General features: G+C 43.4%; 1 protein-coding gene and 1 long non-coding RNA gene across 2 annotated transcripts; one reads left to right on the plus strand and one right to left on the minus strand.

Annotated features, from left to right (window-relative positions):
* Positions 1–2,805: 2,805 nt before the first annotated feature.
* CCDC77 (coiled-coil domain containing 77) lies at positions 2,806–23,932 on the minus strand. The gene is made up of 11 exons (XM_027807640.2): positions 23,542–23,932; positions 21,962–22,178; positions 20,532–20,674; positions 18,457–18,553; positions 17,067–17,133; positions 16,196–16,290; positions 10,579–10,727; positions 10,059–10,281; positions 9,036–9,161; positions 8,798–8,950; positions 2,806–6,992 (listed from the first exon to the last, which is right to left on the minus strand). Exons 1-11 carry the CDS (start codon positions 23,586–23,588, stop codon positions 6,846–6,848), a joined length of 1,464 nt encoding a protein of 487 aa, XP_027663441.1. The 5' UTR covers positions 23,589–23,932; the 3' UTR covers positions 2,806–6,845.
* On the plus strand, positions 17,281–18,446 carry LOC114016294 (uncharacterized). Its single transcript, XR_003560681.2, has 2 exons — positions 17,281–17,865; positions 17,899–18,446. It is a non-coding gene; the product is annotated as an uncharacterized LOC114016294 (long non-coding RNA).
* Positions 23,933–24,056: the final 124 nt, after the last annotated feature.

Raw genomic sequence — 24,056 nt, forward strand, 5'->3', positions numbered from 1 at the left:
GCAGTGGTGCCCAGGAGTAAAATCATTCACAGTAATGTTTTAAAAACACCTCACATAGATGCTTTTACCCCAAGTTGACCAGCAGTCTTGTATTCCCAATTTCTCAAGCATCCCAAGTCACACAAGTGCATGCCCAGACCTCCACATCTTCTCATCTTCACTGGGTGCAACACAGTAGTGGTGGAAACCACATCATGCAATCATGCCATACGCTGGAGTCGACCCAGTCAGGGAAGGAAACGACAAGTGAGCTGGAAGCAAGTGATGCAGGAATAGGGTCTGCGCCATATTTAGATGACTCAGGCAGGGAGCCGACACTGCTGATGGCCCCAATGACCATCCCTGAACATCTGACAGGTTGCTGCTTGCTTCAGGATACACCTCTCCTAGCCTACCCTAAATACCCGCTTCAAAGAAACTATTTGCCAGATGTGCCAACTGGAGTATTTTTTGCTTTATTGGGGCTTCTGTTTGTTTTGTATTTCGGCTACGTTTCCTCATGATAAAAGCAGCCTTTGATATGAATGCAGCACTTAACGATGCGCATCTCCTGTCCCTCCCGGCTCCCCTGTCTAGCTCCATCTCTGTGCATCCCTGCCTCTTCTTGTTATGCTTTGCTTCTAGTTATCTAACAACTGTTTCTCTGTTCTGTAAATTACTTTTAGCTCTGTGCCAACATCCTTTCTCTGTAGGCTCCCCAAAGGTTCAATTATCTGCCACTTGCTCCTTCCCTTCTTTCTTCTTGTGTAATTTTAATTTTAACACTAATTACCAGCTCCACACCAAAGATACCCAACTGTCCCTAGCTTTCACCACCCCGGTGGCTCCATACCCCTCTTCCTGACCTCAGCCATGCTCTGAAGCACAAATAATGACTTCATCTCAACATTCATCATCGAAACGGCTCAAAGGCAGAAGTGTTTCTAAGAGAAAAAGGCAGTCTCTGAAGACACAGTTCCCCATTATTTCCCTTTTTGGCTCCTCAGGAACAGACTGGGCTCTAAAAGGCATTACTGGTGGAGCTACCCCAGAAACGTCCCTGTCAGTGCTGCAGTTTAACACCACAGTAAAGGAATCGGCACGGTCCCACAACAACTGCTAGCAAAAGGACCTTCTTGCCCAGTTAAGTTGTGCTGATATGGTGTGTTTTGCTAAAATGGTTATATTAATCAGCAATGGGATTTTTACCAGTAGTTATGCTGCCAACATTTGTGTGAACTGGCCTGAGCTGGGGTTTGAGACGTCCTCTGCTCACATGGCTATGCTCCCTCAGCTCCAACTTTGACTGACAGCACCATGGTCACATCTATTACTCTCCTACAACCTACTTGTCTGGGTGGAAAGCCTAATTCGTGAGTCTGTCTTTTCACTGTGTAACTCTTCTCATAGCTCTCAAGCCCTAGCTGTCCAGATAAAATTACACAGAAACTGCTGCCCACCCTTTCAGCTGTAAAGACAACACATTTTTACGTGAACACCACCCAGTACCTCTAGCAGCACCTTCCTACTGCAGGTCCTGCCCCACAAATTGGCCTGAATTGCTTTCTGCACATCAGAACAATCTCTCAAGATCTAAAGCACACATTGGCACTTCCAGAAAAAAAAAATATTTTAAGTTGTAAACTTTCAAAAGACCTTTCAGGGTTTAGACATTTACCATAATGAAAGATATATCTACATATTTGAACATTCTGGAAATCTATGTTTTCAAATCTGACTGAAGTTTTGCCTAAATTTCCTCATTCCCCTATCATAAAGGTACCAGTACTTAGTTCATATTTTAAGTGACTGTGCTCATAATCCTTATGGTTCACAAAGTTCCAAAGTTGTGTCACAGTCATTTTATTAGGGACACTGCAGAATACAAATCCAAGCAGCTCTCCCTGTGATGGCACTGGGCAGACTTCTATCCACCAACCCCAGCACTGAAGAGGAAAAAACCTGTTTTACTGGACAGTTTAGAAGTGACTTTATACCGAGATAAACGTTTACAGTGATAGGCAATTTGATCTCTGCATCAATACAGGAGAATCCAGCCCATCCTGGACGTCCTCCACCAGGGTAAATCCAGAGTGCCTCATTCAGATCAAACCCATTTCAACAATGAAACCCTTCATGCCTGCCTAGTTAATCATTGTCTTAACATTGAAACACTTCTGGGCTGAAGGCCTCTCTAGGTTTTCTGAAGTAAAAACAAATAATCCATATTTACACATTTGCAATCTGTCCCCAATCCAACAGCATCGCAAGTCTTAAAACATGCAATGTAGCGTAAGTGAATAGTCAACCGCACTGAGGGCTCTGTTTATAAAACTGTATTTTTGGAGCTTACTTGAAGGGCTGCCACTCTAACTCGTATTCAGAGATACCCTTTCTCCAAACAGTTCATTTGGTGCTAAATGGGAAATATCCAAAGTCCACCCCACTCTTCTCAAATACTCCAGGAACAGCCTGTTTCAGAAAAAGTCCTAAAACTTTTAATGGAGCATCAGAATCAAAACAAACTTTTTGTTCTTTGTGCCTAAGTCCTATGAATACAGCAACCAAAAGGAATCATCACAGCTTTCACCTCTCTCGCCTTCTGCACTGTATCTAAGCACGTTTTGGTACATAATCCCAGTCCACATGCTAAAAAATGTGTGTACTTCTACAGCTAGACTTGCACATTTAAGAATAACTGTTTAGGGAGTAAAGGGGACATTTCTTACAATTCAAAGCAACTTGGGAAGATAAATGCAAAACATTGTGGATAAATTAGGAAGAAAGCTCCTAAGTTCCTTAGATACAAATGACCTTTGATGCCACTTTGCATGGGGACAAATGAGACATCTTTATTAGGATTTTGACTGAGGAGGCACAAATACATTCATGGTGTAGTGGTATTAAAGGTGTTTGAGCACTGTAATTAAAAATCTAAATGACATAGCTTTTCATAAATATGAACTGATCTTCCAGAACAAAGTATACACAGGAATGTTGCTCCCAGCTAGTCTCAAAAAAGTATCTGATTAACAGATAATTACTTCTTGGCCTACACACCCAGACATTACAATTCCAGAATATTAGGCTGCCCACAGAGTCCATCCATACTGGTAAAATGTGTGTGTTTCTGAATTGATACGACTTACATAAGCTATTGCATACAAGTATATAATATACTACTATTCACATTTATTCTGACAGCTATCAGAACTGTGGCTACTGTTATTCCACCTTTTAAGTGCAGTCACAGCGTCTTATCAATTTGGGAATTACTGCAAGTTGTGGTATAGGAAGATCACGAGGGATTTTTTTTTGGTTTTTCTTGGGTTTCTTACCTTGTGTAACCTTGCTGTGTAGGGTGAGCTGACATAGCATACATTCCTATAATTAAGGCAACTGCACAAGTGCTGAAAAACCCCTACAAATATTGCATCTAATTAAATCATAGGTTTAAAGCCAGAAGGAACTATTAAATGATTTCCTGTTCACTCATGTCATTATATTTCATTAATTTCTAACGTGTCAAACTCAGTAACTTATTAAAACAAGCCACCTTCTCCAGAGGTGCAATCATTTTTTGATTTGAAGGTAGAGATGGAAAATTTGTTACCCCACAAATAATTTGTTATAATGAGGAAAAAAGGCACAATCTTCCTGTTAAAAATGTGTCCTTTTTTTTATCAACTTCAGGTTCAGGCTACTCGTTCTTGCTAAGACTTTGCTGGGATAGAAGACCTTCGGTAGTTTTTCATCTTCAAAATACATGTATATTAATCAGTCTTCTTAATGTATTACAATACGAGTGCTTGCACAACCTTTTCTGCTGTGGTTCCATGCCTTACCCAGTATTTCAACATCCTTTCTGAAATGCATGCACTCCCTTCCTTACCTAAATAAGGCTACACAACAATAAAGTTTATTCTGCTGCTCATTTTTCTCCTGTTTACACAAGAAACACGTTAGTACCTTGGCTCACAATAAGAACATTTGTCCAGTTCTAACCTTTAATCCTCTGTAGGACAGTCTCTGTATTCCTAGAATTAGTCACCCTGGAGATCTTGCAAATTCTGTGCTCCTACATACATAACCTGGCATTTAGTTGTATTGAAAGGATACAGATCACACACTACTAACTTAAATTAGCAAAAAAAGCTAGTCAGTCTTTGGAGTAAATGCCATTTCTTGTTTTCTCCACAAACTGTGGAAGAAAATTGACCAATATAGGTCTTGGAACCTTTCCCAGGAAACCCTTTTGGAAATGCCAGTAATTCTTTACTGACATCTTAAAGGGTAGTTGTCAGTGGTAGAAAGCACTTGGCTTTCTAAAGCAGTTCTTGGCTTGAAGGTCCACATTTGTTTTGGCAACATAAAGCAACATTTCACATGATCACATGATATCACACAGAAAGAACATGTACAATACTTGGCATTTCTTGCCCTTGGACAAAAATTCAAGCTTCCAAAGAAAATGGATTTTCAGATCAGTATTACCATCATTTCTCTACCACCACCCCCTTGAATAGGAAGTGTTCATAGCTTAGTGACAAATCAAGAATAAATTTCAAGCTGCACTTTGATTTTGACACACCAGCAGATAAATTAGGAATGCTGTCATTTTATTGTGTTCAGTCTTTCATGTAATAAAGAACACTGGTAAGGAAGACAGGAAATTCAACATTTACATCCTTCTTCCCCCAATACTTCCTCCCAATCTTACAAACCTGATTATCAAAGCCTATAGGCTTTATCCAGACACGCTTCATGGCTTTCAGGTGAGGAAAGTGTAATTTTCATAGGCAATTCTTTAGCTCAGAAAAGCTGAAAATAAACAGAAACCCATTTATTGATATAGGTTCAAGAGATCTTTTTGCTAGCTTCCCATCAGCTGAATGTAAGTAGATGGATCCCACTGAATAAGTGGCTATTACTTCATTATGTAGCATTTTTCAGAAGTAGTTTTCCAGGACCTGTGATAACTTTGATATCTCATCTTCAAACCAGCAGCATGTTATTTCAAATACAAACTCACTTTAATTAGCTAGACTTACCTGAGAAAGTACTAGTCAACTAAGAAAGAGTGAGACTAAATGAAGGATAGTATTATTTAATAACCTTCCTCAACTGTCCATGTAGCATCAGCACCAAAGTTGTTCATCAGTCAGTTTCTGAGCAGTTCAGCATTTTCAGCTAAACTAATCAGTGCAATGTACTTTAAAATAGCCTCTTGTAAGCTGTAGTAGTAGTTGAGCATCTAGGTACAGACTGTCAGCCACCCCCACTAAAGCCTGTTTGTGATGAATTTGACCTCAAGAATACAAATAAAATAAAAGCCACAGTACAGGACCATAAAGGACAGCAAGCTTGTCACAAAAAGGATACATAACTGAAGTGGGCATGGACTTCTTAAGGGAATTTCTTCTCCTGCATTGCTTTAGCTAGTGGAATAAAACCAATTCTTTCTCCAAACCTTGACAGCACAAAACTGTCGTTTGCGTATCTCCCCCTCCCAAACTCTGAACGAGGAACTCCATGGCCACTACCACGTCCAAAAGAAACTGCCTGCTTTCACGCACTAAGTTCTTTTCAACAGGAAAGGAAGTGCTGGAAGCCTCTAGGTGTACACTTCAGAAAAGTATTATTCCACTTTTGTCATGTCTAACAAGGTAGGAAAGGTACAGTAGGAAACAGAGGCCCTGAAATCCCTTTCCCAACACAGACCTGCTCTCAGTCTACAAGGTGGACATGATTTGCTGATGCTACATTAAAAGCACAAATACCTGCAATCACAAACTGGGGTGAAGCCATGTTGTAAACCTTTTTTATGATTTCATCTGTTTCCTAGAATTGTCATGTCCTGATATCTGGTATGAAGATAATCACCATATAGCCAGAGTTATATTTCTCACAGAGCCACTAGGCACCTGCTCTTCCACCCCTATTTTAGTTACAGTTCAGTAGCAACAACTGCTGTAGCAAAAGTTGACCATGGTGTGTTGGAACATAACCATGACATTGTTTAAAGCTACAAAGATAGAGAATATGGTGGTTAAGGAAGATGCTAGATAACTTTTATTATGGGCTTACTCTGTGTGTTAAGATAAACTGGGAGAAAGGGGACAAGAAGATGACACTAGATAGTGTGGTATTTCTCTCCCCCGTAAACATTCAAAACAAGTGTAGATGTTGCTGGTTCTCACAGATGAGTTCTAGAACAGGTTATCTATTTCCACTGTATTAGATCTGCCAGGTTTGTCCCAATTAGGTTAGAACCAAGTAAATGGTAGCCATTTAAAAATAATTATACTGTCAAGGGGAGAATGAGAAGTAATAACACTTTAGTCTATACTTTCTACATGCAATCTTTTTCAAAGAAAATTTCCAGTTACACCCTGAAGTGCCTAAGCACTAAAATAGCAATCATTAAAACCATTTTAAAAGCTGCTTCTCACATAGGAAAAGGTCAGTCAAGCAATTCAGATCTTGAACTAGATCCTTCTGTGATTAGTTTCATTACAACCATATATGTGGTTTATAGTACGCTCCAAATAAAGGTGAAGGCCAGTATACACTGACCCCTACCACACATTTGAAGGTAAGATGAAGTCATAAGCATATTCCTGATATATTGGTCATCATGTACTGTTTATGCTGGTCTTATCAGATGCCATCTTCCAGCTGAAACAGCAATATAATCTGGCACATTAGAAACAGCTCATGTACAATGCTGTGACATTAACTGCAGATTTCCTCAAGCCTTTTGTCACTGGATGCCAAGAAACAGGCAGGACCTGTTCTTGCACATGACTATTCAAGCCTAGCAATGTATCATTCCTAAAACTAGAATACCAGCTAATACGCCAGCTTCAGCAGACCCGTAGTTCATTCTCTAAGCCATATATTTTTGCTTTTAAGTTTTTTAGTTCTCCTTGAATTTTATGGGTTAGTCTGTTTCCTTGGCAGACCTCATGTAGAATTGCAAGATCCTGGTCTGGTCCAATATTCAGAGTCACCTAAAAAGGAAAAGAAACACAGATGAAGAAAAACAAAGCTGTACAGAATACAATTTAGAGAGTATTATGATGAGGATATGAGGGAGAGAACTCTAAAGGAGAACCTTTGTAGTTAGCAAAGAGGATGCTTAAGCTAATGTCACTAAGCTAATACATATCACCAATAGAAAGGTACTCCAGAACCAAAAATCAAGAACAAAGCTTGCATACATTACGGTGTTATATTACTGGCGAGGAAAAAAATCTGGAAATCTGGACACAATATAATCAAGTTTACCCATAACCTGTTGACTCCTTTCTAAGCCTTGTATTATTTAGAGACCCACAACAAAAAAAAGCAAGTTAAAATACTTATCAACTAACTTTTACCTGCTTCCAAGTACCTCACCTCCTATGATGACATATTGTCATCTTTTGCTACTAGAGGTAGAGGTGGTCCAACTGCTGTGGCCAGCCTGCTGCCTTCTGAACTGCAAATGATTCAAAAGCAGTTCAAGTGCAACGTGTAGTCTCAGGCCATGCCATATGGCCCATATCGAACTGAACAAAGGCTGCTGGATAATCACAATTCCTGATGGCAAGCTAGCCAGGGCTGCCATCCCCTGTCACCCTGGAACTGGATAGCATGCCAGCCCAGTCACTCAACGGCAGAGCAGCACAGCCTTGGAAGCTGCTCTCAAAGCCCTCTTTTCTCTCGATTCTTTAGGGTGTCTCATTGTCATCATGTAGTTCTTGTTCAAAGATTTTAATATGCAAATCAGAAAACCTAGTCATCTGTAGTCATTTTCACTTCAAATGATGAGGATTGAAAGATCACTCCGGAGACTTCTAGCAAGTGTTTTCTTCCTCTGCCCTCTTGTGGTTAAAAGCATAAAGAAATTCAGAGTACAATTAAGAGCACACTCACAGATACAAAATATACAGGCCTGTAGTGGTAAAGGTATCATAGGCAATTTTCCCCCCATTCAAATATGATGATTAGTACTTGAAGAATGAAGTTTCAAAACCCACAGCCAAAACCCAAAAACAAAACAAAGAGAAGCCTTTAGTGAAGACAAATGCGTTACTCCAAGTAAACTGAACTGTGTGCCAGAAGTACAGAAAACAAGTGAATTGGTGGTACTGCTGGACTACTGAGAGAGAGTCAGTTGGACAAAAGCTACGCCTAAGATCATCCTCTCAAGCATGTCTAAGATAAGTATCTCATCCTAAATGCAAGTGACATCAAGGCTGTGGCTTCTCTTCTAAGCTGTTTCTGATGCTCATTTACAACAGCTGGAAGCTACCCCAGAGCACACGGCTTCAACTTCCAGCCAGTTTTTCTGCAGTGATTTTTGCAGAGGTACAAACGAGAGATTAATGAAGCAATAAACAGAATATTCACAATACTCAAGTCAATGATCTACCTCTTACTGGAACAAAGCCAAACACTATGACCCCTAGAAAGAAAACGAACCATCATTTACTTTGCTGGATATACTTCTGAAACTAACTACTGCCTTGCGATTTTGACACAGCTAAGTGAGCTACAGTATCAGCTATGAACTTAGTTGCAACAAAAATACACAGCTAATATATACAGGACAGTTCCTGGCAAGCTTGATGCCTGACTGATTAACAAAGACAAATCTTTGGCTTCATAAAGTATGTAAGAGGGCACGTTTTGTCAAATATTGGTATCTAAAGGAGCATTTAGCAAATAAATTCTTTCCTTAACTTTAGGGAAAGATTGCATTTAAATACTGAGAATACACCTCTGTAGGGTAAGCCCGTAATAGTCTGCCTTGGAAATGCTTGACTCTTACCTTAAAAAGCTGGTTCTCTACATCTTTCAGCTTCTGCCGAAGCTGTTTAATGTCATTCATGTAGCCTTCCACTTCCATACGACGACGTTTTTCCAAGGCCTCATATCGCTGCATCATCAGCTTCAGGCGCTTCCCCATCTTTTCTGAGCGTTCCTACGGAGATGAAAACTCAATAGGGTATACAAAACAAAGGCTGCAAGACCATCACATTGCTACCAGATGATTACAGATGAATTACCTTGAAGAGTTCTCTGCCAACATCTCCCTCCTCACGAATCCTAGCCAGCTCACCTTCCAGGGTTATACACTGCTCTCTATACATGTTTGATAGGCGCTGTTCCTGTATTAGCTGTTCTTGTAGTGACTAGGACATAGGAGGAACAGAAAGAATCAACCCAAAAGCCAGTGCTCTGAAAATTTCCCCTGCTCTGGAAAAGGAAGTGTGATAAGACTGACAATATAACAGGCAAGTGAAAAATAACTGGAGCTACAGCTAACAAAATTAGTAAGGACAATATCCCAACACCACTTCCATTACTAAAACATTTTACTTAGGTTATCAGTTCTGTATGACTGCTCATCATCAGTTAAAGAATTCTCAGCTCTTCCCCTTAAAAATAATATTCAGCTACTGCTGTGATTTTTCTTTTCACAGCTGCTTGCCCAATACTGCTTTTCAGAAGCATCTGCATTCAGTGGTAGACAAAACCAATTCCCTATTGCTTGTTTACTGTCCAATTCCTTATTGCCTGTTTACCCACTTAAGATCTCCCAACTTCTCACTGAAAGTATGCTAGAAGCGGAATAAATATCTTAACTACTATAGAAGAGCTGGGGGGACACCAATTGAAAGGACTTACTTTCGCCTGACAGCAGCAAGGAAGATACAGACGCCATTCTAAGTCGATGAGCTGAGAGCATTTACACTCAAAGAAAGTCATGTGCAACAAGCAGGTTAAGAACTGTTGGCCCACACATCACGTGCCTTGCAGAAGTAGGGGTTTATTTTAGGCATAAAAGAAACTTGACAGTGAAGTGCTACCATAAATCCTAACTACACATTTTATCTGAAACTTGAAAGCAATGTTGATTTTGAGGCAGGAGGGTTTTTTTCTACACTAGTGCCAAACCCAACATAACATGGTGAGCCAGTACAGCTATGAAACAGGTACTAGCTACTGCCTATCCTGGCAAAATGAAGATGCTTGCAATTTTCTAGACAAAAACTGTAAAGACCCTCTACTTATGACAAAAAAATTACCTTTATTTCTCTGCTGTGGCGTTTCCAAGCTCCATCATCTGCTCGAAGCATCTTCTTGGTATCTCTCTGCTTCTTTTCCCTTCCTGGCTCCAGATCTTTGTCAAGTTTCCTCAACAGACCATCCTTCTCTGCCATCCATGCTTTCTCATTGGCTCGTGCATCAAACTTGAGCTGGAGAAAGTCACGGGTACTCTCATATAAGAGATTTTGGGTCTTATGGAGTCTGTAAAAAGGGATCCCAGTGGAGTTAATTAACTTCTTTCCTAGTTTTTACCTTAATTTCTTCAGTCATCACTGCAAGTTGGAAGAAGCATGGAAGATAAAGATAGGTGCTTTCCTAACAAGTTTAGCTCCTCTCATCTAATGAAATAAGTGATATTCTTCCAATGTGAAATAGAACTTTTAATATGTAGATTAATCCATTAATTTTCTTCCGTACACACTACCAGACAGACAGCTGCATATTATTCCCCTGTCTTCCCATCTCATGACTACATCATGGTCCTTCTCTCACACTCACTTATCTGTTATAGTTTTGATCTTTTCCTGGTCCCTCTGATGCTGGACCTGGGCTTCCTCCATGTGAATCCGCCTGTCCTCTAGTAGTGCCTCAACCTGTTCCTTGGATAATCGTGTCTGTTCTTCTATCTGAGCTTGCAGGGCTTCCACCTGAAAAAGCAAACAAAGACATTACTGAATAAGACCTCACAGCAGCTCTGCTCCTATCCTTGCAAGTCTCTTAAATTTCAAGATTCAGATCAAAGTCTATAATCACAGAAGTATAGAATCATGGAATGGTTTGAGTTCAAAGGGACCATAAAGATCATCTAGTTCCAGCCTCCCTGCCATGGGCAGAGACACCTTCCACTAGACCAGGTTGATCAAAGCCCCATCCAACCTGGCCTTGAGCACTTCCAGGGATGGGGCATCCACAGCTTCTCTGGGCAGCCTGTTTCAGTGGCTCACTGCTCTCACAGTAAAGACTTTCTTCCTTATAGCTAACTAAATCTACACTCTTTCAGCTTAAAGCCATTATTCTCTTGTCCCATCACTACATGCCCTTGTAAAATGTCCCTCCCCAGCTTTCTTCTTGGCCCCCTTTAGGTACTGGAAAGCTGCTATAAGGTCTTCCCAGAGCCTTCTCTTCTCCAGGTGGAACTACTCCAACTCTCTCAGTCTGTCTTCTCAGGAGAGGTGCTCCAGCCCTCTGATCATTTTTGTGGCCCTCCTCTGCACTTGCTCTAACAGGTCCACATCCTTCCTATGTTGAAGGCCCCAGAGCTGAACGCAGTGCTCCAGGTGGGGTCTCACCAGAGCAGAGCAGCAGGGGAGAATCACCTTCCTTGACCTGCTGGTCATGCTTCTTTTGATGCAGCCCAAGAAATGGTTGGCTTCTGGGCTCCAAGTGCACATCGCTGGGTTATACTGCGCTTCTCATCAACTAATACCCCCAAGTCTTTCTCCTCAGGGCTGCTCTCAATCCATTCTCCACGCACCCTGTATTTGTGCTTGGGATTCTGCATGAGCAGAACCTTACACTTGGCCTTGCTGAACTTCATGAGGTTCACAAAGGCCCACCTCTCAAGCCTGTCAAGGTCCCTCTGGATGGCACCTCTTCTCTCCAGTATGTCATCAGCAAACTTGCTGAGGGTGCACTCAATCCCACTATCCATGTCGCTGACAAAGATGTTAAACAACACCAGTCCCAATACCAACCCCTCAGGAACATCACTCATCGCTGGTCTCCACTTGGATGTTGAGCCATTGACCACAACTCTTGTGACCACCCAGCCAATTCCTTATCCACTGAGTGGTCTGTCCATCAAATCCATGTCTCTCCAGTTTACAAATAAAAAAGTCACATGGGACAGTGTCAAATGCTTTGCACAAGTCCAGGTAGATGATGTCAGTTGCTCTCCCCTTAACCATCAATGCTGTAATCCCATTGTAGAAGGCCACCAAATTTGTCAGGCACAATTTGCCCTTAGTGAAGCCAAGCTGGCTGTTACCAATCACCTCCTTATTTTCCATGTGCCTTCTCATAGTTTCCAGGAGAATCTGGTCCATAATCTTGCTGGGCACAAGGTGAGACTGACTGGCCTGTAGTTCCCTGGGTCTTCCTTATTTCCTTTTTTAAAAATGGGGGTTATGCTTCCCCTTTTCCAGTCAGCAGGAACTTCACCGGACTGCCACAACTTCTCGAATACGATGGATAGTGGCTTAGCCACATCATCCGCCAGTTCCCTTAGGGCCCCACAGACACATTTCATCAGGCCCCATGGACTTGTGCCCTTCAGGTTCCTTAGATGTTCTCAAACCTGATCTCCTCCTACAGCGAGCAGTTTTTCATTCTCCCAGTCCCTGCCTTTGCTTTCTGCAATTTGGACAATGTGGCTGCAGCACCTGTCAGTAAACACCAAGACAAAAACACTGAGTGCCCCAGCCTTCTGAATATCCCAGGTAACCAGGTCTCCTGTTTCCTTCCAGAAAGGGCCACCATTTTCCCTAGCTTTCCTTTTATCACTGATGTACCTATAGAAGTTTTTCTTGTTGCCCTTGATGTCCCCGGCCAGATTTAATTCTATCAGGGCTTTAGCTCTCCTTACCTGCTCCCTGGCTGCTCAGACAATTTCTCTGTATTCCTCCCAGGCTACCTGTCCCGGCCTCCACCCTCTACAGGCTTCTTTTTTGTATTTTCATCCAGGAGCTCCTTGCTCATCCATGCATGCCTCCCGGCACTTTTGCCTGAATTCCTCTTTGTTGGGACACATCACTCCTGAGCTTGGAGGAGGTGATACTTGAATATTAACCAGCGTTCTTGGGCCCCTCTTCCCTCCATGGCTTTATCCCATGGTACTCTACCAAGGAGATCCCTCAAGAAGCCAAAGTCAGCTCACCTGAAGGCCAGGGCAGTGAGCTTGCTGTGTGCCCTTCTCACTGCCCTAAGGATCTTAAACTTCAGCATTTCTTAGTCACTGCAGCCAAGGCTGCCCTTGACTATCACATTCTCCACCAGCCCCTCCTTGTTGGTGAGAACAACGTCCAGCACAGCACCTCTCCTCATTGGCTCCACTATCACTTGGAGAAGGAAGTTGTGAATGCATTCCAGGAGTCTCCTGGATTGCTTATGCCCTGCTGTGTGCCCCTCCAGCAGATATCAGGGTGGTTGAAGTCTCCCATGAGGACCAGGGCCTGTGACCTTGAGGCTGCTCCCATCTGCTTATCAAGGGTCTCACCTGCTCGGTCTTCCTGATTGCTGGCCTGTAGAAGACCCCCACTATAATGTCATCTGTCCCTGCCTTCCCTTTAATCCTGACCCATAAGCTGTCAGCTCCTCATCCATCCCCAGGCAGGGCCCCATGCACTCCAGCTGGTCACTGACATAGAGGATGACACTCCCTCCTCATCTGCCCTGCCTGTCCTTTCTCAAGAGCCCGTATCATTCCATTCCAACACTCCAGCCATTGCAGCCATCCCACCGCATCTCCACAATGCCAGTAAGTTCAAAGCCCTGCAGGTGTGCGCACAAAGCTCCTTTTGTTTATTCCTCATGCCTTTATGCATTTGCATAAAGGAATTTAAGTTGGGCCCCCAGTGAACCTGACTTACTGGCTAGAGTAGCTGGAACTTCTCTGTCCTGCTCTTCAAGTGCTCTCCTGCTGACCTGCGATCCCCCTCCAGGCTCTGGGCAGCTCTTGCTGGCACTGGCATCAGACTGGTAGGAGTGGATGGACTGAGGTACCCTTCCCCTGGCAATTCATTTAAAGCCCTCTTCACCAGCTTGGCAAGCCCATGACCAAAGATGCTCCTCCCCTTTTCTGACAGACAGACCCCATCAGGCCCTGGTAGACCAGGTTTCTCAAAGTGACTCCCACGGTCTAAGTAGCCGAACCCCTGGCTGCGGTACCAGCCCTGTAACTATTTCTTGATTTGCCAGATTTGACCAGACCTTTCAATCCCCCTTCCTTTAACTGGGAGGACTGATGGAAAAAATACCTGCACTTCAGAGTCCCTTACTACTGCTCCCAGGGTTCTGTAATCCTTCTTGATACGCCTCAGACTGCTCTTGGCTGTATCACTGGTGCCCACATGAAAACACCACCAGTAGGTAACAGTCAGTGTACTGTATGAGGATTGGTAGTCTCTTGGTGACACCCCTGATACGAGCTCCCGGTAAGCAGCACACCTCCCCAGAGAGCACGTCAGGTTGGCAAAGGGGTGCCTCTGTACCTCTCAGAAGTCGCCTACTACTGTCACCCATCACCTTTTCTTAGTCGTGCTGGTTGTTACACAGGGAGCAGATCAGGCTGCCTTACTCAGCTTCGGTGTCTCTCCTGATGTGATGGGTCTTTCCTCTTCAGTCTGCAGAGTGGCACAGCAGTTCTGCAAGGCCGCCTCAGGCTTTGGGGGAAGTCTCTTCCTCTTGCAGGTCCATTCTTCTGCATTACTGGCCCTCCTCCCTTCTGTGTGTGCCATTGGGGAAGATTTTAGCTGTTTGGCCATGGGCTGTGAGTCCACTGCAGACTGTGCTTGGAACGAACTAATTCCTTCTCAGTCTCCCTGATGTTATGCAGTCCTCTCACTGCTTCAGCCACCTGCTGCAGGAGGTCCTCCACCTGGGCACACCTTTTGCAGGCAGGTCTGCCGCCTGTCCCTGCCCAAAAGTCTTGGCACTTCCCACAGCCTGAGGTCTGCACTGCGGCCTCTCCCTTCAGCAGCTCCGTCTGGGTGGAGGCATCGGCCACCACTGGGGTAGATGGTGCCAAGCCCCCAGCCAGAGCTGCAGCCTTTGCTCTCAGATGGGTGCCCACCATTCTGCTTTGGGGGGCAGGTAGGATGAGTGTCCTTGACCTGTGCAGATGGTCACAGAACTGTGCCCGATCGCAGGGTTACGTGTACTCAAGTCTCTACACTCACCCAGTGGAATGCAGCTCTTGGAGAGCTCTAATTTCTCAAATTTTAATTTTTGTTTTAATGATAAATATTTGAAATAACTAAAATATTTTAATAAGAAAAAACACACTACAGGCAAGACAGGCATACTAAAAGCACCAACAATAGATTGAAGATATTAGAAAGATTTAAATTCCACACAGGATATGACATATCCGGTGCAATATGTGGAGATGGTTTTGTCCCTATACCACCACCTTCCAGTGAAATGGTGATATAAAAATACCTAAATTCTAGGAAGGCAGCTAGTCCACCAATCTTGAACAAAAGACATTACTCAATTGGAATCAATTACTAAATGTAAGCTAGATAATGAGCGAAGGAGAGGGATGCAAATAATCTTGATCTAGGGCACAGAGTCAGTGAGACAGACTGGAACAAGTAATTGAAAAATGCGCATCCGGCCTGTGTGTAAGAAACTATCTGAAAAAAATTTGGCACGTATTTAGGTTGCTTATTTTTATGACAATTTTGTATGACACTTTTGCTCCAGAAAAAATGTTGTTAGACAGCTAACTGGCCACTAGGTCAGTCACCACTGCCCTTGAAGGAAAAAAACCCAAAACACCCCAACAAACCAAAACACATCTATCTGTTGCCTAAGTGTGTTCTTTAATTTGCTTTTCTTCACTCATTCTTCCTCATGTTTTACATACACCTGCTGGTATCTTCCCCAGTTCATATTCTGTACATTTTATCTTTCATTCTGTCATGCCATCTACACCCTTATCTTACACTGAAGTCTAGTAAAGAGAACATCTCATTGTAGTACTGCTTCTTACCAGAACTGCCTTATTTCATCTCAGACACATTGCTTTTGACAATGTGTCTGACTTCCACAAAAAAGACTTCCACAAAATACCCAACCCTGCAGATCTTCTGTGGGCTTAATCTAAATTCATAGCCACAATCAAATTATGGGAAACAAACAGACAATGTGTGATCGATGTTAAGGGTGACACATTCCAGTTGACATTACTGGAACATATGCTTATGTAAAGCTTCCAGAATCAGATCCAAGTTCTTAAATCTAAGCCTACTGACAGAAAGTGGGAATCCATAGTAAGATGTGGCGACTGATAAAATCGGTATGTCTACATCTTATCTAAGCAGACAGCATATTGGTCTATCGTAATTTCCTGGACAGCCAGGAATTTTGTCCATTCATTAACAATTGTTTTTACCTGAAGTAGAAGTGTTTGATTATCTCTCCGATACCTCTCAGGACTTGCTGGTTTCTCTCCTTTTGCTGCTGGTTTTGAAGTGCTCCTCTTGACACCTATTGCAGAAATTTAACAGAAGTTAGAAAGGTTTTTGCAATCTACCTACAGTATCTTTCCAAATATGAAATAGTGTATGTTCTGGCAGGCTTACAAGAACAGGAAAAAGCTTGCCACTGCTACAGTGACAAGGACTTCTAGGAGGGCTAGCTGGAAGAAGAGTTTCAGAACATATAGTGATCGCATACCTTTATCCCATGCTATCACACCACTGTATTTAGACAACCTACTACTTTTCTTAGCATATACAGAAAGCAAACAAATTTTCTTAGATAAATGATGAATAGGTAGATGACACAGCTGCACAAGCTTCAAGCGTTGAATGAGTTTTGAGCTTGTTAGCTAATTTCAGTCAATTTGGAAGAGACAGTTCTTTCAAAAGAGAAAATCATTAAGTAGGCATACAGACCCACACTACTGTCTGCAATAAAGGCAGGCAGAACCTCACCTTGGAATGGCTGTGGCTAAGGATGCCAGTCCATTTGGTACCTGCATAGTTCCAGAACAGCCATTCCATGGTCATACCAACCCCTTCCTTACCTGAACAGATCATGGACATGAGAGCCAGTTGAAGGTTTTTTTGAAAGGATTTTGAAAGGAAGATTTTGAAAGGAATCCAGGAGTAGTGCATGTCTATGTATGTACACGTGGATACATTCAGGGAACTTAACGGAGGTATGTCAAAACATTCACAGTAAGGAATTATTTTGGTATACCAAACACAGAGAAACAAGTAGCAATAGCTGAGCTGCTGTTAATCAGCTTGGTGCGGTACCTGTTCTAGAAGCATCATTTCGTTCATGTGACTCTCTGGATTTAGCTGGCCTTTGCAGAACAGTAACCTGTAGAAACAAGATTAGGTATCTGCGCTGAACATCTGAATTCTCCAAAGTTGCAATGGTCAGGAACAAATCTTAAAAAGTAAAATGAGATAGCCAAAAGAACAGCATTACCTTACTTCTACCACAAGACAAGGAAGACATTCACAAGTGTCTTGTGTTGAAAAGTTTCCTTTATCATGGCTGAGTTTTGCCATTGCTGCCTCTATTTTTTTTTTTTTCACCGAAACAACTGGAAAGTAATCCTGCCTTTGCTGGCTTCATTAGGATGAAAATCAGCACCCTCAGCAGGAAAAGCAGCATTTTGGGGACAGAGAGGAGAAGAGGAAGGTGACGATGAAGATGATGTTATTTCCTTCTTTCCTATTCCTCCTTGCCTTAGCAAGACAGAGAAACATGAAGCTTCATTCATCAGCACATTCACTCAAGCTACTGAACAAGCCTGGAATAAAAGCTAACCAATAAAACTATTGAAACAACTCAACAGTTGAACTGAAACCCACTTAAAACCAGGAAGCCATGAGGGAGCAGGTTATAACCCAAATGCTTATCTTGAGGTTGATGCTATATAATAGACTTAATTTTAGAGCTACCCTATATCAGGGAATTTTAAAGCTTCTGCAAGATTTTAACTGCTTGAGCAGGGCAGAGCAACTACAAACAATATAGCATATTTCAGCCTTTTTCTGCACCTTATTCTAAGATAAATCCTATATTCCATCATAGTCTCTGTAAGTTCAAATCATTCATGATTCGTGACTTAAGTAGGTTCAACTACACTGCACTTCACCTGCAATGCCATGTAATCAATTCAACATTATTCACTGTATGTGATACAATATTGCCTAGAGGAGATGGCTCTTCTGCAGCCTTCTGGCCAGAAAACTCAGCTGCAGCAACCTCAGCGCTGCTTTATTCTTTACTAACAGGTAGGCACTCTGAGATAGCTGATTTTCAAACACTGTACCTGGGCATTTTCTGCACTTCCTTTTTTTCTTTTTCTCTTTGCAGTGTTCTCTCCAACTTCTCAACGACCATTTGTCAGATGGCTTCAGATTCCTCCTACTTGACATTTAGGAGGCTGATCTGGAAGTATGTTTTGAAGATACAAGGTGACAGCTGCTAAGAAGACCTACTTCCAGTGTGCTCGTTCCTACTTACCTGTCAGCAGCTATACTAAAACCTGATGTTGCTACAGATCCCTCCTGCTTTCAGCTCATTTAGAAATTTTTGACTTGCAGGACAGATTTGATCTGTGGTCAGCTCTGGGGTACAGATCTTCATATTACAATCAAAAGCAGACTTCTACAGAGAAATGGAACTTGCCTTATTTGGAGGCTCCTTGTGAAAATACGTAACTTCTCCTTTGTCTGTTCCCGCTAAAGCCAGGAGATGCTGAATTTTTTTTCTATCCTCCAACTCCCTGGAATTCAAAGAAAGTGGACAGCACATTGCTATTTTTAACTACATCAAGACATTGTGACACAGTCCTTCTTGTTAATTTACTCATTAATGCTTACAAGTTTTCCAAACTGTTGCAGTCTTGAGAATACTGCTTTAAAAACAAACTCCCCAAGACATTACTGATAGAACACCATGATATAACACCACCACCAACACTTCTGCTGGCATTAGGGAGCATTCCTCTTCTCAAATATCACAACACTACATCGGCTGATACAGCAATAGCACATGTGGTAAAGAATTTGCATTCCAGAGTTACAAACTACCCAAAATCTTTTCAGCTATTTCATTGAACAGATTATAAGCATCCATTGTTTTTAAAGCAAACTACATTGAGGACTGTATCAAATACTCCATCACACTCCTGAGAAATGCAAGAACACACCAACACACATTTTGACTTAAGTTCTTAAAACTTTAACAGAAAACTTGGTATTATCATCCAGAATGTTCTGAAAGAGGTTGGAAACTCCTTTGTCAATGGCACCTAGTCTGGTACAGCAGGTTATATTCCAGTTCATCAACTAAATAGCAATAAAAAGGAGTGGCTGTCAACACTATCTCAGAGCCAGGGAAAACTATTCACTTTGATCTGTATTTTCTATTTGAGCTTAAGTGGTTTTAGGGCTGAGGGAATAAGTTTTGCCAGTCAGGTACAAGGTCTGCATATCGGGTTTGCGTGGCAAGGTTTTGGTAGTGGAGGGAGCTACAGGGGTGGCTTCTGTGAGATGACAGAAGTTTCCCCTGCGTCTGACACAGCCAATGCCAGCCGGCTCCAAGACAGACCCGCCACTGGCCAAGGCAGGGCCCATCAGCCATGGTGGTAGAATCTCTGTGATAACATTTAAGAAGTGAAAAGACAGAAGAATACGTGAGAGCAACAACTGCAGACACCAAGGTGAGTGAAGCAGGAGTAGGGTACTCCAGGTGCTGGAGCAGAGATCCCCCCTGCAGCCCATGGTGAAGATCATGGTGAGGCAGGCTGCCCCCCTGCAGCCCATAGAGGACCTCACAGCAGAGCAGCTGGATGCCCAATGGAGGCTGTGACCCTGTGGGAAGCCCAGGCTGGAGCAGGCTCCTCTGGCAGGACCTGTGGACTCATGGAGAGAGGAGCCCACACTGGAGCAGGTTTTCTGGTAGGACCTGTGAACCCCTGGGGGACCCATATTGGAGCAGTCTGTTCCTGAAGGACTGCACCCTGTGGAAATGACCCATGTTGGAGAAGTTAATGGAAGATTATGTCTCACAGGTGGGACCCCACACTGCAGCAGGGGAACAAAACAAGGAGGAAGTAGCATCAGAGACGACATGTAATGAACTTGCTGCAACCCCCATTCCCCAACCCCTGTGCTGCTCAGGGGGAGGAGGCAGAAAATTCATGAGTGAAATTGAGCCTGGGAAAAAAGGAAAGGTGGGGTGCAAGGTGTTTTAAGACTTGTTTTTATTTCTCATTATTCTACTCTGATTTGATTGGTAATAATTTAATTTCCCAAAGTCTGTTTTGCCCATGACTCTAATTGGCAAGTGATCTCCCTGTCCTTATCTTGACCCAGAAGCCTTTCATTGTATTTTTCCAGCCCTGTCCAGCTGAGGAGGAGAGTGACAGAGCAGCTTGGTGGGCACCTGGCACCCAGCCAAGGTCAACGCACCACATTCTGCTTAAACCAGAACTTCCATATTCAAACTGGCAACTCAAAACCGAATCTATATGCAACTTCTTCCTTCTATCAGCAGAATAGGAGGAATAATAAATGGAAACATATTTAGCAGCCCAACAGACTGCATTCCACCTCCAAGATTGGTACAACTCCATTGGAGCTCTCCATGGGAAGCATGGCATAATTGCTTCTCTGAAGACTCCAGATCTGGATAAGAACTAGAACATAATGCATGCAATTGCTACTGCCAGTGACCCAGCCCACCATCTAAGACAGCACCTGATTTTCAGCCGGTCATTCTCAGAGTAAAGACGAAGGACATGTTCTCTCTCCTGGAAGAGGTAGACTTGCATATCACTCAAAGCCTTTTGCAACTCTGCAATCTCCTCTTCTCGCTGACGTACTTCCCATTGCAATTTGTGCTAAACAGAGAGAATGAGGTACTTGAAATGATACAGAACATTGCGCAACACTTACAAACTTCGAACTGCTTGTGCCCTGAGCGCCTGTAACTGGTACAGAACAACTGCTAGTTCAAGTGAATTATTTTATTCTCTTACAAAATTTGACCAGATGAGGGCACTATTGGAAAAATTATTCAAAAAAGAAATGTTTCAGCAGGGAGTTCAGAGCCCTGGGAATCACTGTCACTACACAACAGCCAAATAAGGCCTAAGCTAAGGTCTCCAGTTTCCAGTGGTTGTTGCACTTCTGCACTGACAGTCAGACTGGCAACAGGTATGGGAGTCTGACATCAACAAAAACCTAGCAAAGCCTCTGTAATAGCACTTATTTTAATTACTGAAGAATAAACATTAAAATATCTGTATGGTTTAGTTGTGAGAAATCTGGCTAGTTACTAAGTTTCATTAATGATTTTCTACCTGGTGTGGAAAACTAACAAACCTTTTAGAAAACCATTCCCGCAGCATCAAAGGCACTATTTTTGGAGCCTGCTCCTTTTCCCCATGTTGAATGAAAATAACTTGTAGGCCATGTATGTTCTGAGGTCTTTTTCAGGCTGCTTCAAGCATGGCCAGTACTTAAGGAGGCATTTCAATCACCTCAGAAGTGATCTTTCTATTCCCAAAGGGTTATTCACAATTACAAAGATGACGGGCTACTAGACAAGTGTATGCTGAAAGGTGTATCAGAGCACTGAGTATCTTACACATACTCTGTAAGATTTCCTCCTCTTAAAAGGCAAAGATTTTTAGATTTTGGAGTTTCTTTTAAATTCACATTTATTTGCTGTGTAGTATACAGCTTAATAGCCTATGGCCAAGCTTATGAATTTCATTGCAGTAAACACAAACTATATCTGTACCTCAAAGCCCATTCAATTTGGAGAGAAGAGCACTCATTCTTCACTATGAGAATCAAGGGGAAAAAGTTGAACAACATGGGAACTGAACATCTAAACTCAGGATTTAATTTTAAAAAATCCAGAAACAAATAACCCACTGTGAAGATGTAACCAAACTGTAATAACTTAAGAATAGAAGAATATCCTGGAGGCATGTTTCAGTTTGCTTTGACAGAGGACAGACAGCTAGATTTTTACAATCACACTCTGACATCTCCTTATTTCTTCTTACCACATTACTGGTAAATCTCAAGACCATCTGTGCTAGTTTTCAATTGAAGAAAAATACTAAGTTTCTGTAAGGATACATAATCCATCATCATTCAAAACCTCTTTTCCTAACCTGCTCATCATACGTTTCTTTGTATCTCTCCAGCCTTTTTATCAGATCTTCATGTTCCTCATCAAAGTCAGCAATCTTCTTGCGGTAGTATTCCAGCAGCTCCCGGGAGGGATGGAGAAAGGCCAGGCGCTCACTGATCGAAGGGAGAGGAGTGAAGTCCTCCTGACTTGGTGATTGAGAACTAGCGTATCTGGATGAGACATGGGGGGTTGCCAGCCTGGACAGAAACAGTTTCTAATGACATGTAAGCTTCAGACATTAAAATAAGAAAACTTTCCAAAATAGTTAGAAGTAGATTTTCAATTTTAACACAGGTTCAATTCCAAACACAGTTTAGCTTGTCTGTGCTGTGGGTTCAACAGGAGATCATGGCGTTTAGGAGAAACAAGAGCTTTGATACAGAACAGCTTGCATGCTTACTATACTGTGGATATGGGGCCCACTGATGGAAAAGGGAGAAAGAAAAATGTTATAAAAGGAAAGTCTCATAAGATATTTGGGAAGGGTGAAGGTGAAAAGAAGGAGAAAAGGAGAGAACAAAGGGGTCAAAGTCCATTGCTGTGCAGCAAAAAAAAGCAGCAGCCCCTCTAAGAAAAACAGCAAGACATATCTGTGACAGAATCACTACCTGATATCCAGAAAAAAAGCACTTTCTAAAGAAAGACTGTTGAATAAAGACAATAATTCATGTTAGCTGATGCACCAGCCATCATAATTTAAGGTGTGCATTTAGGAATCTACATGCTTTCCTTTTGGGTGTATTTAATGTTCTTATCCACATAGCTTGTCCACCCCTGTTAGTGAAGTACAACATTCCAAGTTCTTCAATCTTAGGTTGAGGTATTAGATGGAAAACACACTGATATTACATAAATCAATAAAAGAATACGCATGTTAATTACATATTTCTTTTAAGCAATGTTTCCTGCATTCAGACATTTAACCTGCTCAAACAAACACCAAATTTGCAACAGCGCTGCACAGAGACTGCAAAATTATCTTGGAAAGAATTATTTTCATTATTTATGTTGATCTAACAAACAGGCTAAGTGGTAGCATGACTAACAGCATTCAAGAGAAAAAGCCTCTTTACTGAAGATCTGTTAACAGAAACACAGCCCAGGACTGAGCGTGGAGCCTGTGCCTGAGCCCTGACACAGCGTGGCCTGGCAGGTGTGACCTTCACGGGCCAGCTCACCAAAGCCGCTCAGATCCCAACCGCAACGCGCGGCAGCCAGGGCCACCTGCCAAGCTCCTCCAGCCCTGGCACTCACCGCGGGCAAGTATCAGCCACGCCGGGATCGCTTCGTGTAGGAACCTTCCCACCAGCTGCGCCCAGAAACGTCTTAAACACCACACTTGGAAAGATGAGTAAGAGCAAGAGAAGGAAACGGGTAACGGAGACACAAAGCGAACGCTTTATTATCGGACTAGAGAGCAGCAGAAACGGAAAGGCCCAAGGCTGAAGCCGCAGAGCGCTGCGAGAGGGGCACACGGCGGTGTTAAGCCCGGCCGCCGGAGGGGGAGCGGGAGCCGGGGCAGGGCCCGCCGCGGGGTGGCCGGAGGCGGCCCCACGCTACCTTCTGGAGCCGGGGCAGGGCCCGGCAGAGCGGTCCGTCACGCTCATGGCGCCGCTGCGGAACGGCCGGGCTCACCGCGGGCACGGACAGGAGCTGCGAGGCGGGGCTCGGCGGCGGCGGGCCCGGGTACCCCGGGAGGCTGGCGGAGAGGGGGGTGCCCGGCAGAAACACGAGCTAAGCCTCGCCGCGGGCCCCTGGCGAACAACCCAGGGACGAGGCAGCGCGGCAGGGGGCCGGCACCACGACACAGCACCACCGCCGCAGCAACCCCCCAACGGCCAAACTACCGCCTTAACCGCCACGCCACAACTTAAACGGCGAGGCAACCGGCCGACCGCCGCCTCCTCCAATCACAGGCAGCCTTCCATGCGGCGCCGACCGCCTCTACCAATCAGCGCTCGCGACACGGGCGGAGGGGCTCCGCGCGGGTGCGCCCGGGAGTTGTTAGCCCTTGGGTCGCCGGGGGGCGGGGCGTGGCGTGGCGTGGCGCGCTGCGCGTGCGCGGCGGAGGGGGC

This window comes from Falco cherrug, chromosome 5 (assembly GCF_023634085.1).
Source record: "Falco cherrug isolate bFalChe1 chromosome 5, bFalChe1.pri, whole genome shotgun sequence".
NCBI lineage: Eukaryota > Metazoa > Chordata > Aves > Falconiformes > Falconidae > Falco > Falco cherrug.

Excerpts from the sequence above, each read along its gene's own strand:
- CCDC77 (XM_027807640.2), bottom strand. The coding sequence starts at position 23,588 with ATGAGCGTGACGGACCGCTCTGCCGGGCCCTGCCCCGGCTCCAGAAG. Across the intron at positions 22,179-23,541 it reads CCCTGCCCCGGCTCCAGAAG|GCTGGCAACCCCCCATGTCT; the intron begins GTAGCGTGGGGC and ends GTTTCTGTCCAG. Across the intron at positions 20,675-21,961 it reads AAGAAACGTATGATGAGCAG|CACAAATTGCAATGGGAAGT; the intron begins GTTAGGAAAAGA and ends CTCTCTGTTTAG.